This window comes from Sprattus sprattus, assembly GCF_963457725.1.
Source record: "Sprattus sprattus genome assembly, chromosome: 5".
In the NCBI taxonomy this organism is placed as follows: Eukaryota; Metazoa; Chordata; class Actinopteri; order Clupeiformes; family Clupeidae; genus Sprattus; species Sprattus sprattus.
The window spans coordinates 30,940,867-30,958,366 of record NC_137924.1 but is presented as its reverse complement, the minus strand read 5'-3'; the positions used below and the strand labels follow the sequence as shown (position 1 = coordinate 30,958,366).

The 17,500-nt window shown below is 45.6% G+C and overlaps 1 protein-coding gene across 2 annotated transcripts in view; it reads left to right on the top strand.

Moving 5' to 3' along the window:
* The window catches only part of tlk1a (tousled-like kinase 1a), a gene marked incomplete at its 5' end in the record, with an annotated part of 44,982 nt that overhangs the window by 15,819 nt on the left and 11,663 nt on the right, over positions 1-17,500 (top strand). Inside the window, 10 exons of one of the 2 annotated variants that reach the window (XM_080838891.1) lie at positions 1,303-1,424; positions 2,762-2,833; positions 8,452-8,490; positions 11,449-11,524; positions 11,898-11,941; positions 12,199-12,294; positions 14,419-14,502; positions 15,209-15,301; positions 15,898-16,008; positions 16,417-16,553. In XM_080838891.1, coding sequence (XP_080695017.1) covers positions 1,308-1,424; positions 2,762-2,833; positions 8,452-8,490; positions 11,449-11,524; positions 11,898-11,941; positions 12,199-12,294; positions 14,419-14,502; positions 15,209-15,301; positions 15,898-16,008; positions 16,417-16,553 — 869 coding nt within the window. The remainder of the gene's footprint in view (positions 1-1,302; positions 1,425-2,761; positions 2,834-8,451; positions 8,491-11,448; positions 11,525-11,897; positions 11,942-12,198; positions 12,295-14,418; positions 14,503-15,208; positions 15,302-15,897; positions 16,009-16,416; positions 16,554-17,500) is intronic. The other variant, XM_080838890.1, reaches the window with a different exon arrangement.

Genomic DNA, 17,500 nt, shown 5'->3' with positions numbered 1-17,500 from the left:
CTGACCAGCTGTGAGAGGTGAAAAGTTACAGGCTACTGGGATGCTGTGACTTAGTTTACCACCAGTTAGTAGCTTAGTGATGTATCAACCAGCAGTGGTCAGAAATCTGATTCCACCTATCGTGGCAACAGAATGCTCCATCGTGTCGCGTCCGTTACCATGTGACTCACATGGATTCCATTTGGTTGGGGTTTGGCGAATATTTGCTGTCATTTTCTAAACTATCTGCTGGGTCTCCATTGGACAGTTCTAAATCACATGACCCAGGTCTGCCCTATGAAATGGGACCTTGCCTTTAGTAGGCTTAACCCATGTGACCGCTTCATCAGTTTGTCACCTGCTGGATAGCTCACTGTTCTTCCCTCTTGTCTTCTCTCCCAATCTCTCTCTCTCTCTCTCACTCGCTCTTCCTCCTTTCTCCTTATGCCCTCGCATGTACCACCCTTCCAACGCCATTGCCCTCCTTAATTTCTCTCTCTCTCTCTCTCTCTCTCTCTCTCATATCCACCCCTCCAACGCCATTGCCCTCCTTAATTTCACTCTCTCTCTCTCATATCCAACCTTCTAACACCACTTCTCTCCTTAATTTCACTCTCTCTCATATCACCCCTTTCACCTTACTCTCTCTGGCTTCCTCTCCCCTCCCCTCTCCATCTCTCTTTCTGCCCATCCCCCTCTCATCATCTACACCCCTCCGTATCACACTTTCTCTCTCCCCCCTCTCCATCCATCTCTTTCTCCCCCCCTCCATCCCTCATTCTCTCTCTTCCCCTCTCTATATCCCTCTTTCTTTCTCCCCCCCTCCATCCCTCATTCTCTCTCTTCCCCTCTCTATATCCCTCTTTCTCTCTATATCCCTCTTTCTATCTCCCCCCTCCATCCCTCATTCTCTCTCTTCCCCTCTATATCCCACTTTCTTTCTCTCCCCCTCTACATTCTTCTTTCTCTCGCTCCCTTCTCACTACATCCTTCTCTCTTTCTCTTTATCCATCTCTTCCCCTCCAACCCCCGACTGTCTTTCCTCCCTCTCTTTCTCTCCATCCCTCACACTAACTATCCCCCCTCTCCTGCTCTTTGTCCATCTACCCTCCTCTACATCCTGTCTTCCTCTCCACCCCATCTCCTCCCCTGTCTCCCTCCCTCCCCACCTCTGTCTCCCTCCATCTCCCCACCTCTGTCTATCTCTTTCTCTCTCATCCCCCTCTATCTATCCCCTCTCTCCTGCTCTCTACATCCTGTCTTCCTCTCCACCCCTCCTCCCCTCCTCCCCTGTCTCCCTCCACCTCCCCACCTCTGTCTCAGGAGTGATGGAGGAGCTGCACAGTCTGGACCCCCGGCGGCAGGAGCTGCTGGAGGCTCGCTTCATGGGGGGGGTGAGCGGCAGCACTGGGGGCAGCACGGGGAGCACCAGTGGGGGAACCAAAGTGAGTCACATATATACACACACACACACACACACACACACACACATAATATATATACACACATACACACACACACACACACGCAGAAGTAATACATACAGACGCACACAGACATAACGTATAAGCACACACAAAATCATGTAACATGCTTCACAGACATTCATGCATTAGATCAGAAACTCTGATCACATTAAGAACACTGTAGAAACTGACTATTTTCTGAACAGTGAACACACACAAATAAAAACACAGACACACACATTGTCCCACACACACATTATCACACACACACACACGATCTACATACCTCGCACACATAGCACCAGCCCCACACACATAACACCAGTCTGTAGAAACCAAAGCAAAGCACACACACACACACAATCACACGTGCACACACACACACACACACACACACACACACACACATATGTGTGACATGCTTTAACCCAAATCAGTCTGGGGTGCATTTCCCAGTAATGGCGTCTCTTAGCGTTTTTCAAAAACTCAAAAGGTATACCTTACTTAAGTTGTTTATTTCTCTGAGTGTTTCCCAAACCATCTCTTCAGAGTTCCTCTCTTTAGAGAACCTCCCCTAAGAGAAAGCCCATTATATACACTTACGAGGCTGAAGACCTCTATACCTTACGAGGCTGAAGCCGTGTTTCTGGGGTTGATTATTTCACTTACGTTTGAGTATGTGCGAGATGAGTTTTATGGGCATGAGTCAGTTTGGAGCACAGGGGACAGGAGGCCATCGACAAGATATACTACACAAGTAAAAAAAGAAATTATTTTCTAATATATACAAAATTAGGATCATTGTAGGCTAAATGTTAGTCGTATATTTGTATTCATAAGGGATTAGAAATGAACGGCTTATTAATTTTATACCGATATTTTTATTTTAATGAAGCACACAATGAAATGCATCTGTTACATGTAACAACGTCACACATATCTTTGTCTCACACCGCAGTCCGTGCATTCGTTCAGACACGAACACAACATGTTTAGGCTCTAAAACGTTTAATCTGAAAACTGTGTTAAGTTATAGCTAAGAGTGGTCCAGACTTACCTTACGAAAGTATTTCTTACGGAAGGTATACCTCTACCTTGGCCAGGGATGCTTTGGGAAACACCTCGAAAAATGAATATGCATCTGACGTAGCGTTAACAAGACTCTGGGAAATGCTCCCCATTTTCTGTCCATACAACTTTATGTCAAAATGATATTCCATGGATTAATGTAAAACTGAATTTGAGAGCCACAGTGATGTAGTTGTTTGGGTTATTTAAACAAATTAAGCTTTTATTGTCTGTCTTATCTTTTTAAGGGCTTGACAAACAATGAATGTTCAAATACGAGTTTCGGCAGCCTGGGGTCCTCAAGTGACAAGGAGTCTGAGGTATGCCTGTTCAAAAATCTTTAACCTAGTACACATGCTTCTCAATAGCACAGGTGATGGGACCCTATTCTAACCTATTCCAATGCTCTCTATCAGTTCACCTGCATTCTGAACGTATGAAGCTCATCAGTCAGTAGTGTGGCTGTATTAGATCTTGCTTGATCGCAGACAAAAACAATGGAGGGAGACTCACTATGTACTGTTTGTTTGTAAAAGATCAAATGTTTGCACACTAGTGTAGACCAGTTGGAATGTGAGCACCTCACCTACAGTTGTGTGTATCAGACAGGAGTCCCTATGTGTCTGCACTGTCGCTGCCTCCCCCACTGCCTCGTTGGCATCCAGCTTAATCAGGGCGGGTGGCATCGAGTGCCCACACCCCCGCCAACGCCCCCTCCGCTGTGCCAGCCCAGGGTAGTCACAGTCACATGCTGTTCACCTGCGGGATGGGCCAGCCCCAACAGCTGCCTGTTAGCGTTACACACACACACACACACCAGACAATGTACATGCACACATGCACAGACACACTCATACAACACACACACAAACACAAGTGCGGCTGATGATATTGAGCATGAGCGCAGTGTAACTGAGCTCAGCTTATTCAGAAGCGTGTCTTAAGGGGGACTTCAGCACCAAAGATATTGAAGATTTAGTTTTTGAGAAATTAAAGTTGTTTGTGGTTTGGGTGGCCATTAATATGCCTGAGTTTAGGAAGCTCAAAGCTGGATGGTTAGGATGTCGGAGGCTTTTTAGTAGCGCATTGCATTGCATTGTTGGTGTTGTAGGCTCATGTTTTGTGTTGTTCCCTAACATTGGTGTTCTATGATCGCCAAGCTCAGTGTGGCGGTGCTATTAGCATCTCTTGCAGAAGGGATGTTCTATTGTGTTCTGTATATCACACGCTCAGTGTAGCGGTCTTATTAGCGCCTCTAGAAGACAGGACGTTGGAATGTGTTCTGTATTGTTCCGCGGGGTCGATTTTGAAGGATAGCCAAGCTCAGTTCTACGAGCACACCTAGCAGGCGGTTCTATTGTGTTCTGTATCGTTCCGCAAGGTCGATATTCAAGGATAGCCAAACTCAATTCTACGAGCACACCTAGCAGGCAGTTCTATTGTGTTCTGTATCGTTTCTAAGGTCAATGTTCAAGGATAGCCAAGCTCAGGTCTACGAGCACACCTAGCAGGCTGTTTGATTGTGTTCTGTATTATTTTGTCATTTTGTGTTCTAGGACCGACGTGCTCAGCACAGCGTGGTATAATGCTTAGGGATTTAGAGGTTTTTGGCTATGGGAGGCATGCTGCTAGGGTAGGTAGGGGAGGAAGTGGGTGGGCGTTGGAAGATGCAAAGACACTCCGGGAGCTTCTGGGAGGCTGTCAGTGTTGTTTGAGCCAAAGATTAAAGGCAGCTAGGTGTGTGTGTGACTGCGGGAGTGCAGCAGATTTAAGAACCTTATTATGGTGGTTATTCCGTGCACCTTCAACCAAACTGTCCTTACACACACATGCATGCATACACACATACATGTGCGCGCATACCACACACACACAAACACAGACCCCTTTCACAGTCCACCTGCTTGGGCTATATAAATCAATGGACAACAGTGCTAATGTGTGTAAGGGTAATTTTATCTTTTAGAGGGAGAGGGTCAGAGAACGATTGCATTTGTTGAAATGTGTGTGTGTGTGTGTGTGTGTGTGTGTGTGTGTGTGTGTGTGTGTGTGTGTGTGTGTGTGTGTGAGAGAGAGAGAGTGACAGACAGAGACATAGTGCGTATAATGATTGTGAACTTAAGAGCCAGAAAGAGGAGAAACCGAGTAGGGTGAACAGACTGGGTGGGAGTGTGGCAGAGACCACATGTTGGACAAAGAAGGGGGTTTGCGCGTGTGTGTGTGTGTGTCAATTGTGTTCATGATGGAGCGTAATGATGCACAGTTTAGAAAAGACTGAACAAAAGCACCAGGAAAGGAAAACACTGTGAGTGTGTGAGAGGGAGAGAGGATGTAGAAGAAGGGCTGTTCGATTATGGGAAAAATCATAATCACGATTATTTTGGTCAATATTGAAATCACGATTATTCAAACGATTAATTCTGAGTTTGAAAACATGATGCAGTTATTTACTGAGAACTTTGAAATTTCCCTTAAAAATTGTATAAATACAATTTTATAAAAACAAATTTGTTGTGTACACGCTATATGCGTTGGAATGCGTTGAACCGTCAAGGTTGACGGATCCCCATTCAAAGTGAATGATGGGTAGCTCAGACACCTCGCAAATCCTCTCAGACATATTTTTGAGTTACAATAATGGGGTTTTGAAATTGTACAGTGCTTATTTCTCAGTAACAACTTTTAGGTGCAAATGAGACCATCTACGGAGTTTGGTCACCCATCTTTAGTTTTTGCTTCGCTTTTGAGACGTGACCATAATCGTGATCTGATTGGCTAGAGCCTGTGCTGTCATGTATATCTGTCAACGGTCGATGCTGCTGATTGGCGGTTCACTGGCATGTCCCGCCTCCGGCCAGTGGCATATAACTTCGTGATGTCGCACACCAGTTAAAGATTTTACTCCCTCATGCCGCGTTGAATGCTTTTGGGGGAAAGGACTGAATTACGGAAATTAATCGTTTTTAGTCGATTATATGAGTTTGGAGATCGTTTGGCCCAAAAATTGAAATCGCGATCAAAATTTGATGAATTGCACAGCCCAATGTAGAAGTGGTAGTGAGGGAGGATTTTGAGAGAGTAAAAGGGTGTGTGTGTGTGTTACACATGAATATATTTTGTGTGAATAATGAATTTCACATTTTTGATGGTGTATTTGAATGTTTGAGCTTTTGAAAAAATTAAAGCATGCGTTTGAAACTGAATTTGACAGGCTAAGAGAATTAAGTATGAGAGCGCGTGTGTGCCTGTGCGTGTGCGCGTTTTGTGTGTGTGTGTGCGTGACTGCGTGATCGCGCGGGTGTGTGAGCGTGCGTGCGTGCGTGCGTGCGTGCGTGCGTGCGTGCGTGCGTGCGTGCGTGTGTGTGTGTGCGCGGGGGTGTGTGTGTACATGAGAACCCTGTGTGAGCTTCTGTGTGTCTTCCTGTGAGCCAGTGAGCTGCTGAATGTGCACAGATGTCAGACACACAGATGCCCCCCATACGTCACACACCCCCTAATGATGAGGCACTCACACACTCTATCAGCCCCTGCACCTGTCATCCCACATACAGGCGTGCACACACACACACACACACATACAAACATATAGACCCCCCACCCCTCTCTCTGACACACATACATGGGTGGACACACACACACACACCGAACACACACACACACTCACACACAGAGACAACCTCCCACTTTCTCTCACACACATACAGTGACACATGCAGTCATACAGAGGCATAGAGACAGGTCTTGCATGTCGTTATTCACAGACATTCATGTGACATACCACATAGGGGTTCACAATATGGCAGCCGCACAGAGTGAGAGTGTGCTTGGGCGGATTACAAAATCAAGGCCGCATCGTTTACTTTATCGAGTTATTGATTCCCTTTGAGGATGCGATTGAGGAAGCCTTTAAAAGGAAAAAGCTAAAGTATATAGAAGTCGTAACGGAAGCGAGGAAACAAGGTTCACAAGCACACACATGGCCAGTGGAGATGTGTTGGAGGATATACACACACACACACACACACACACACACACACACACACACACACACACACACACACACACACACACACACACACACACACACACACACACACACACACACACACACACACACACACACACACACACACACACACACACACACACACGGCCAGTGGAGATAGGTGTTGGAGGTGTTGCTGCGTTACGGTAATGAAATTTGGCGCGTGTCCAAAAACATTATATTGGCCTTGTGAAGCAATAGATTTTTGCATTGCCCTTATTCACTAGGTGGCGCTACTCCACCAATGAGTCATAATAAGCCATGGTCACGTGCCTTCTAGTAGACAATTTGCCATAAAGATGTAATAATTCGGTTGTGGAGCTATTCCCCAAAAACTGCTTCGAGCCTGACTCCCTTCAGGGACACTAGCACAAAGGGACATGCCCACCTAGGGACACAAACCTTTTATACTCTACTGTTAAACTCTACTGTGCTGTAAAAGCCAAGTGTTGTTACAATGAAAAAAAAACAGCGTGACCAACACTTTACGATCGCCTTGCGGTGCAGCGGAAATCGTAATCACACACACACACACACACACACACACACACACACACACACGCACACTCATTCTAATGTTTACAGAGCACTTAGCTCTGTTTGTTTTCACACATCAGATTCTTTACACTAGGAGCAGCTTGAGTCTGTACAGAAGTCTGAGTTTATCTAATGTGTTTTCCCTTGCTCACACACACACACACACACACACACACACATGCGCGCTCTCTTTCTCTCACTCTCGCATCTGGAAGCTTCAAGGAAACAAAGCACAAATATGGGGGGTAAGGAGGAAGCCATTTTGTTTCTGTGTGTGTGTGTGTGTGTGTGTGTGTGTGTGTGTGTGTGCTTTGTTTGTGTGTCTGTGTGCTTTGTGTGTGTGTGTGTTTGCTGCTTGGGTACCGCCTGTTTGATGAAAGCCAGCTGTTCACAGCCTCTCATTCACGTCTCAAGCCCACACACTCAGCTATAGGTTAATAAAGAGTTTTAGTCTAATACACATAGAGCAGCAGTATCTTAGCTGTAGGCTAATGGGAGTTGTAGTTTACTACACATAGAGCAGGGGTATCTCAGCTGTAGGCTAATGGGAGTTGTAGTCTACTACACATAGAGCATAGTTCACACTGCCAGCTCTGACTAACTCTCTGGCTAATCTGACACAAATAGTTTGGTCAGCCCTCTGTTGGCCAGCTAATGTATTAAATAAAAAAGTATGTGTTTCACAAAGCATGATTATCTGGTAATGTGAAAATTGAATTTACAGTCAAATACACATTTTTGATCTTGTCTTATGATGATGGTTTGTGAACCCCCCTAGATTGTAGCTAATGCTATTTCAGGCGTTGCTTCTGTAGCTATCCAGATAACTCTGGATGTGTAGTTATGTGGATCTGTGTGTGATCCTACTTTGCGGAACTGGATCCTAGGTGTGGTCCTGAGGCAGCATTGAATGAGTGACCATCCTTGACTAGAGGCAGGTGGTGCACTGTACTGACCGATACAGGGGCATATGTGGCCATGTTTTACCATCAGGGATCACCCCACTTCCTCCTCCTGTTGCCATGGTGTTGACATGGCAACCCGGTCTCCATGATGACCTGGAAATGCCAGCGATGGCATTGTGGCTCATCAGTAACTGTCACCTCACTGAGCGTGCCCAGTAGAGGGCTCTGTGACTGGCCCCCAGTGGCATCCTACTAGATGTTTGTGTCAAGTCATCATGAAACAGACTTTTTCTTTTTTTCCACTCCCTTTGTCTTTCTCTCTGGTTCTCCTTCTCGGTTTTGTCTTCCTCTCAACGTTTCATTAATTTATTTTCACTTCTCTCCATCTTCCTCCCCCTTCTCTGTCTCTCTCTTCACTCTCTGCTCCCTCCCTCCCTCTCTCTGTCTGCAGGGTTCAGATGTAAAGAGAGGGAGTTCTCCGGCATATTCAGTAAGTATGGTCAGTAGTTTGTGCGTGTGTGTGTGTGCGTGTTGATGTGCGCACGCATGTACGCGTGTGTGAGTGTGCGCGCATGTGTGTGAGTGTGCGCGTGTATGTGTGTTGGGGGGTGTGTGTGTGTGTGCAAGTGTGCTTGTGGGTATGTGTTGCGGGGGGGGGAGAGGGAGGAGGAGGAGGAGGAGGTGTGTGTGTGTGTGGGTGTTTTTACTCCTCATGCTGTGTTGGCTGTGCTCTGCTCCTCTCAGTTCATTAGGTGACCAGCACTAGGGTTGGGCTGGCCCTCTGCCCGCATAGCAAGGAGACACACACACACACACACACACACACACACACACACACACACACACGCACGCAAACACACTTTCTCACAAACACACACTCTTACCCACAAGCGCATACACTGGTACATCAAACATCCTCTCAGGTCTACACACTTACGTGCAGACAAATATCGCAATTCGCAAAACTAAATGTATGCATTCATGAACACACACAACACACAACTACACACATCTAGCCGTGAGTATGTGTGTGTCTGCGTGTGTGGTTGCGCAATTTTGTTTAAGCAGTCTTCCACTGATGACACACACACACACACACACACACACACACACCACACACACACACACAGTGTCTTAGGTGTGTGGAGGCATGCTGGAGCAGATGGGATAAGGGCGAGGATTGGACATCACTGTGGGGAGTGGGGCTGGGCAATGATGAGAACATAGCACACAAATTTTCCCTCATCGTATCTACAGACACACACACATGAACACACACACAGACACAAACAGCCACACACACACGTACGTTTCCCGTCTACATCTGATTGGTGTGTGATATGCAGTAGTCTGGCTCCACCCGCACATCATTCCCAGCTGGGATTCTAGTCTGGAAATGCTCTTCACAACATGGAACACTGGGCCATCCTGAGGGGACAACCAATCAGCGACCTTTCGGGTTTGATGACGTTGAAGTGAAACATTTGTTTCACACACAAACACAAGCAAACAATTCACACAGACAAACACATGCACACACACATACATCTGTTGTCGGCTCCATTGTCTGCATCTTCCTTATCATTGTCTTTCCTCTCTCTCTCTCTCTCTCTCTCTCTCTCTCTGTCTCTCTTTCTCTCTGTCTCTCTCTCTCTCTCTCTCTCTCTCTGTCTCTCTTTCTCTCTGTGTTTCTGTGTTTCTCTGCCATTCCTTCCTCCTTTCTCCCTCCCGTGTTCCTACTGCACTGCAGTGCTATACTCCTGTGTACACGTCTTCAGTAAGGTTGTTTTGTTGGCATGGTGTGTAGCATCTCCTACGACATTAACCCTTCACTGCTTGACTTATCTAAGCATATAGAAATACAAGCACTTTTCATATAGATCCACTTTTCAGAGAAGAGAAGAAGTCATGGAAAAATTCCCACAAAAATAGGTTGTCTCTCTATTTCTTTCTCTTTTGTCTCCAGTCACTCACATTCCTATCACCACATAAGCTGGTGGTAATTATCACAACTGACAACACTCAATTTATACACACACACACACACACACACACACACATAGGGCACTGAAAATGACTACACACTCACATTCTGTGTGTTTCACACAAAAGACTGACAAAGAGAAGTACTCAGTACATGCTGCTTGCATTAGAATCAGTCAGGAGTGATGCATGATGGGAGTACAGGGGAAAACATTGCATTCTGATTGGCTTGTATTCACTGATCGGAACTCTGGTGATTCTGTGCGTAGCATCTGGATGTGTTTTTGTGTGTGTGTGTGTGTGTGTGTGTGTGTGTCTGGCTCAGGCCCACCCTTTTGTTTGGGCAGACAGGAACAGTGTATTTTTAATCCCCGTTTGGTCCCCAGACGCTAAAAGTGTCCAACTCCCTATCTACACACAGAAACACACGCACCAAAAAAAACACACACCTACTCTACAGATGGTGTCACAAGCACACATTTTCTCTCCATTCAAAAGCAGTGTTTCCCACCGCATGAAGAGATTGGGTTGTGATTAAAATGGATGTGATCATTCCTCGTCATATGGACTGTTCCAAAACGCCCTGTTCCCCGTTTGGTTCAACCGCCAGTGAACAAGAGTGAGAAACGAGCGTCTTATTTCAGAGGACTAGTCTGGTTCAACATGAGACTTATTTCAGAGGACTAGTCTGGTTCAACATGAGACTTATTTCAGAGTACTAGTCTGGTTTAACATGAGACTTATTTCAAAGGACTAGTGTGGTTTAACATGAGACTTATTTCAAAGGACTAGTCTGGTTTAACATGAGGCTTCTCACTAGGAGCCAGTGTTTGGAGCCTCCAAATTTAAATCCAAAAAGTGTGTGTTCCACTTATTTGGAAGTGTGCGTGTGTGTGTGTGTGTGTGTGTGTGTGTGTGTGTGAGTGATGGAAAGGAATCTCGCTCATAAAATAAAGAAAAAATTAGATGAAATGTGAGTTTGTTCGTCTGAAGGATCTGGCTCATAACTGTTACAAGATTTGTGCTTTTCAGAAGAATAGAAACCTTGTGCATATCTTTCTGTTTCTCTCTCTCTCTCTCACGTGCCTGGAGACACTGTGTATCCATTTCAAGTGCACAGTAAAGAGCTATCCACACACAGGAGGAATGTGCACTCCATTTGTTTTTTCTCTGCTGAAGTGTTCAGATCCAAAGAATTTTCTAGGAGCACCAGGAAGATTTGTCAAGAAAGGGACAGGAGTAGCGATCGCTGTTTTAGGCCAGAGCCCAACTCCAGAGAGAGGAGGAGGAGGAGGAGAGTAGGAGACCTTTTAGGCCGGTGCCCCACTCTAGAGGGAGAGAGTGAGCAGAGGAGGAGAATAGAGGAGGGAGAGAGAGACCTAACGAGAGAGGTGGACAAGCGAGAGGAGAGGGGAGAGGAAAGGAAAGGAAAGGAAGACTTCATCTTTTGTCTGTGCGTTTGCAGACCCCCGAGAAGAAGCACTCTGAGTCGTCCCGAGGGAGGAAAAGGAAGGCCGAGCACCAATCGGAGAACAGCCAAGGTAACACGAGCACCAATCAGAGCAGCCAGAATAAAAAACGGCTTCTCAGCATCCTCTTCTTTGTTTACACTGGATAGCCTCCCACACTCCACACTGTGTTCTCTTCATCCCCTCTGTGTCACCCCCTCTCTTTCTCCTCCCCCCCTCTCTCATACACACTGAAACTATTGGTCGGCTATTAAAAGTATTTCTTTCCTCACCTTATCACGTAAATACTTGTCGTACATACTTGTCTCCTCTCTCTCTTGCGTAGACCTTTCTATCTCCTCTCATTTCCAGTTTCTGGTGTAGGCTATGTGTGACCCAGTCATGTGTGTGTGTGTGTGTGTGTGTGTAAATGAACTGTGATGTTCTATCTCCTCTGCTGTCCCAGGGAAGACTTCTGTACGAGGACCCAAGATCAGTGACTACTTTGATGTAAGTTGGAGTATATCTTCATACAGACTGAGTGAATGATGTACGTATGTGTGTGTGTTCTATGGGTAAGAATGCTCTTTGTTCCTGTGCCTTTTGAAGAGGCTATTTGATTTTTCTTTTCATATTGCCTCTTCTCTCTCTCTCTCTCTCCTTCTCACACAATTCCCCTTTGCCTGCATCACTCTCTCTCTTACACACGCTCTCTCACTCACACTCTCTCTCTCTCTGTCTCTGTCTCTCTCTGTCTCCGTCTCTAGTTCCAGGGAGTAAATGGGTCCAGTCCGGTGAGGGCTCTTCCTCCAGTGCTGCGCTCCCCACAGAACTCACATTCCCACTCCGCCCCCGGCTCCATGGTACGCCTCACACTGCTCCTCTACATGCTCCTCTCTTTCTCTCTGCACGCTGTCATTTCTCCTCTCCAGGCTCTCCTCACACTGCTCTCCTACGTGCTCCTCTCTTTCTCTCTGCACGCTGTCATTTCTCCTCTCCAGGCTCTCCTCACCTCCTCCTTCCCGTCTCTTCTCACCTCCTCCTGCTGTCAGTGCCCTGATCACCACTCCTTGCCTCTCACGCGTCTCCTCCTCGTCTCCGCTTTCCTCTTCTCTCTAGTTTGCCTCTGGTCTTTCTCAGCTTTTCTTGGCTCCTTCTGGCTCCCTCTCATTCTCCCAATACTGCGGCAATGACTCCATTTTGAAAGGGGAGACTATGGGCCAGCGTTGCCTAGAGGTTGGATCTAGAGCAACACAAGATGTGGAGCGAACATGTCCGATGTCCCCACCCCTCCTCTCGGAGATCTGGAGCTAACGTGTCTCTTTTCTCCACCCCTCATGTCCCCTCATCTCCAGTGCCAACATTCTGTCTGTCCTCTGTTGTCTCAAGCGCACATGGTACTTGTGGTGTGTTCAAGATCTAAAGACATTGTTAAATACTGTTTTTCGTTTGCTTTTGAGTTCACTGCAAAACGTTTGCTTACTCACAGAAATGGTCTGCTGAACAAACATGGACGCTGGCCTAAGGGTTACAGTTTAAGTCAGACAATGGAATGTTTACACAAAAAACGTTTGAATTTTATAGCTCAATGAAATTGCGTTTGCCTCAAACGCTTGCTGAATTTGAACGCAGCTGTAGTTCTTGTGCCTCTCTCAAACTCTGTCCTCCATTTATTCTTTCCCTCCTGTTCCACTCCTCTTCCTTCAACTCCTTTCATCCCTCTCTCCATCCCTCTACCATTTACTTCCTTAATTCTGTCGCTTCCTCAGCTGTTTGTTGCCAGCTTGTCTCTCTGGTTCTGTCCATATCCTAGTAACTGATAGGAGAGTTACATTTCTGAATGTCAAGGCTGTGTATTTATCAGGGAGAAGCATCACAAGACCGATCCCATACCGACAATCACAGCAGGATGGTCAGATCAAATCATGTCACTGCCTGCCTCTTAAAGGCATGTTTTTATTAATGATATTTTGGCTGCGTTCAAAATTCATTAGTGGAGAGAACAATTCAATAACCAGCAGTGTCCACAAGGCTGGTTAGTGTTCATAAGGCTCAAGTGTGAACACCTACTGCGTGCAAAATGCCACTTCACTGATCTCAAGAGGCTTGTCTTCACGTCTCCACTGAAATTGCTACAATATTGGTCTCACATTTCCACACAGCATCATAACAACCCAAACAAATCAAAGTGCAACTCGCATTAACTATTATGACATTAAAGCAACAACAGATCTACACAAATACAATCCAACCTTAGCATCTTCAGTCATTCCCATTCATCTTATCCACCTGTGTTCTGATTGGTTATTAGCCGAAGTTGTATTCACCTGATTGTTCATTAGCTATAGCTCTATTAACCTGATTGGTTATTAGCCGTAGCTCTTACCACCTGATTGGTTGTTAGCTGTAGCTCTGTTGACCTAATTGGTTATCAACTATAACTTGGATCACCTGGTGTGTCATCATCCTCATTGACACGAAGTTTCAGCAGAGAGAGAACATCACAGCTCTCTTTCAGAGGTGCACGGTTGAGTTTGAATCTCATCTTTCATAATATCGTATTTTTCAAATCTTTGCCTTCTGCCAGATCCCTATCTCTGTCGTTATAGGTTTGCAGTGCTGTTTGAAGGGTGAGGGGGAGGTTGGCATCATTTTGAAATGCAACATAAAGATACAAGTACAGTATGATTATTCAGCCTTCAGAATCTTGGATAAATAGCCAAGTAAGTTAGTAAGAGTCTGGGGTGCCATTTCAGACTAACGTGGCAGTGAAGGTGAACAGATCTGTTGATGGTCTCTCTGTCTCTCGCTCGCTCTGTCTCTGATTGATTATTCACCTCTGGTGTGTTACCTCATTAAAGGGAAACCACACTGTGACACCCTCGCTAATGACCAATAGGAGTGCAGGTTGTTGACGTGTGGACTTGATGAGTGGTTACGCTAACGAGCGTGTGCTCACCCATCTGTTTGTGTGCGTCTTGTCTCAGATACGACAGAACAGCTCCTCGCCCACCAGCCTATCCTTCGACCACGTCATGCACCCCAAACAGGTGGCGGTCAAGTCTGTCCAGGTGAGCACTGCCTACCGGCTGACTCAGGTGAAAGAGAGGCCATGACGGTCTACACACACACACGGTGAAGTCTCTGTAGCAAGGCTAATAACTGAAACCGAAAACTACATCCTCATTCATTCATTTGAGCTAACTTTCCAACTCCTACACACACACACACACACACACACTAGCTAACTCTCCAACTCCACACACACACACACAGTGAAGTCTCTGTAGCAAGGCTAATAACTGAAACTGTGAACTACATCCTCATTCATTCATTTGAGCTAACTTTCCAACTCCTACACACACACACACACACACTAGCTAACTCTCCAACTCCACACACACACACACACACAGTTAAATGTAAGTAGGCAATAACTTTATTGGCCCAACTGAGCCCTTAGGTTACCATTGTTGCTTTTTGTTTAAACTTTAGACTAACATTTTCAGCATTGACCCTAAAATAACTAGATGAAATAGAAGAGTTGGGACTGTTTGTGTACATGCCCTGTTGAATTGGTCTCTGTATTGATAAAGAACCTAAGATTTATATTTGTCAGAGTTTGTCACGCATGCTTCTGTGATCTGTTAGTTCATACATACTAAAGCTGCATTTGTTAGAAATAAAGGGCATTATTTAACATGATTTAGAACACAATGGTAACATTTGCACAGTTGAAATGTTAAATCTCTCTCTCTTTTTTTTTTTCTCTGTCAGACTGACCTCACAGGGCCGAAGCTGGCTGCCCTTGAGACTAATAAGAGTCTGGACTTGGAGAAGAAAGAGGGCCGCATAGATGACCTGCTGAGGGTGAGGAGGAGGAGGAGGAGGAGGAGGAGGTGGAGGTGGAGAAGGTGTTTGGTTGGGGGAATCGGTTAAGGACTCTGAGGAGGGCCGGTCGGTAGAGAAATCGTTGGGTGTTTCTGTGTTAATAAGCTGCGCTGGGCTAATGTGGAGGCAGCTGTGGAGGGCTGATTGATTAATTGATCACCTGACTCCTAGAGGGGGATGGGGGGGTGGGAGGGGCTGCCAGACAAGCAGGATGAGCTCCTCAGGCTCAGTGGTCTCAGCTGATTCACCTACACAATCACATTCACATGGTGAACACACACATATTCTCAATCAACTTTTATTTAGTTATTTATATTATTTATTAAATGTATTTAAATTGGAATATATTTTATATAATTCATCTGTTTGTCTTAACTATTTATTAATATAATCAAGTTCTCCATATTGGTGCAGATTATATATTAATGTGTGTTATCTTATTATCTTATTGGTTTGATTTTATTAAGAGATATTGTATTTCTTTTTTGATTTTAATGACTGTAGATCAATATTACTCGGCATCCCATAGGTTAACTGTGTTGCTGATCTGCCATGATGTTTGTTTTTGTCTGCAGGCAAATTGTGATCTCAGGAGACAGATAGACGAACAACAGAAACTACTTGAAAAGTACAAGGAGCGGTTAAATAAGTGCATTACCATGAGCAAGAAGCTGCTCATAGAGAAGGTAGGGCTCCACTGCACCCAGAATGCACCTGGAAAGAACCAGACACGGTGTAGCCATAGTGACACAGATATAGACGGAGCAATTTTTAAAGAACCGCTCATGTCATTCTTTATATCCAACATTAAAGAAAAATAAAAACACTCACACCAGAGGTGAAGCCAGATAACGCCTGTGTGTGACTGCAGAGGTTTCATGTGATGGGTAATGATAGACTTATGTGCCGGTGTGTGTATATGATTGTTTAATGACTAATGTGTGTGTATATATGATGGTTTAATGACCTGTGTGTGTGTGTGTGTGTGTGTGTGTGTTTATATGATGATGGTGGCTGTAATGTGACACTGACCGCAACCACCGCAACCCCACCCCCCCCCCCCCCCCCCCCCCGTGCCCCGTGTCACCTCTCAGAGCACCCAGGAGAAGCAGGCGTGCCGGGAGAAGAGCATGCAGGACCGGCTGCGTCTGGGCCAGTTCACCACCGTCAGGCACGGGGCGTCCTACACGGAGCAGTGGAGCGACGGTTACGCCTTCCAGAAACTCGTCAAGTAAGAGCACACGCACACACGCACGCTGACCAATCCACCACCGTCAGACACAGTGCCTTGAGAGTTGGGTATTAAGGTCTACGCCTTTCAGAACTTTGTAAAGTAAACACACATGCACACAATACGGTCCATTCCTGTCGATTCTCCTGTTCTTCACTGTAGATGATTAATAATGTGAGCGCTAGATCTTAAATCAAACGTAAGCTATACCAGTCCTCCCTCTCATACAAACACATGTGCACACACACAGCAAGCTGACTTCATTGCATCACCATTTGATTAGTTCCAGGTTTGTTTCAATTGGGTAAGGTCTCATTCATCCCCTCTCTGGGAGCCCAAAGGCCATGGGCTGTCGTTTAGTGTTTCTAAAGTGCGCTGTTGGCTAGATCATTCGGGGCCGCATCCAATGTAGATCACTCGGGGCCGCATCAATGCTGTCGTTTAGTGTATCTAGAGTGCTTAGATCACACAGGACTGCATCCATGCTGACATTTTTCAGACGCCTTTATCGACCAGAGTCAATTGGAGAAACCAGAAGAGTCTCTCATTACCAGTCAGCTTTAAGTGTTTAATTTCATTCATTGAGTGGAGTGGAGTCAGATTGCACACACATTAACTAATAATCCCAAGGCCCTAGAATTTTTTTTTGGCAATTATTATTTCGTTTTTTCTCCTCTTCTGAGGCGCGATATATGCAAGGTTTCTTTCTTTTTACTACTACTGAATTAATCTATTACTGTTTAAAAGGCACTTTTAATCAAGGCTCATTATTGATGGTGCTGTGTAAATAAAATGGACTGCTATTGAAAAAGGGCTGGATGAACCTCAGAGTAGCTTAGTGAAATGATCTTACAGCTGAAGCGTGTGTGTGTGTGTGTGTGTGTGTGTTACGGCTGAAGCGTGGGTGCGTGTGTGTGTTACAGCTGAAGCATGGTGTGTGTGTGTGT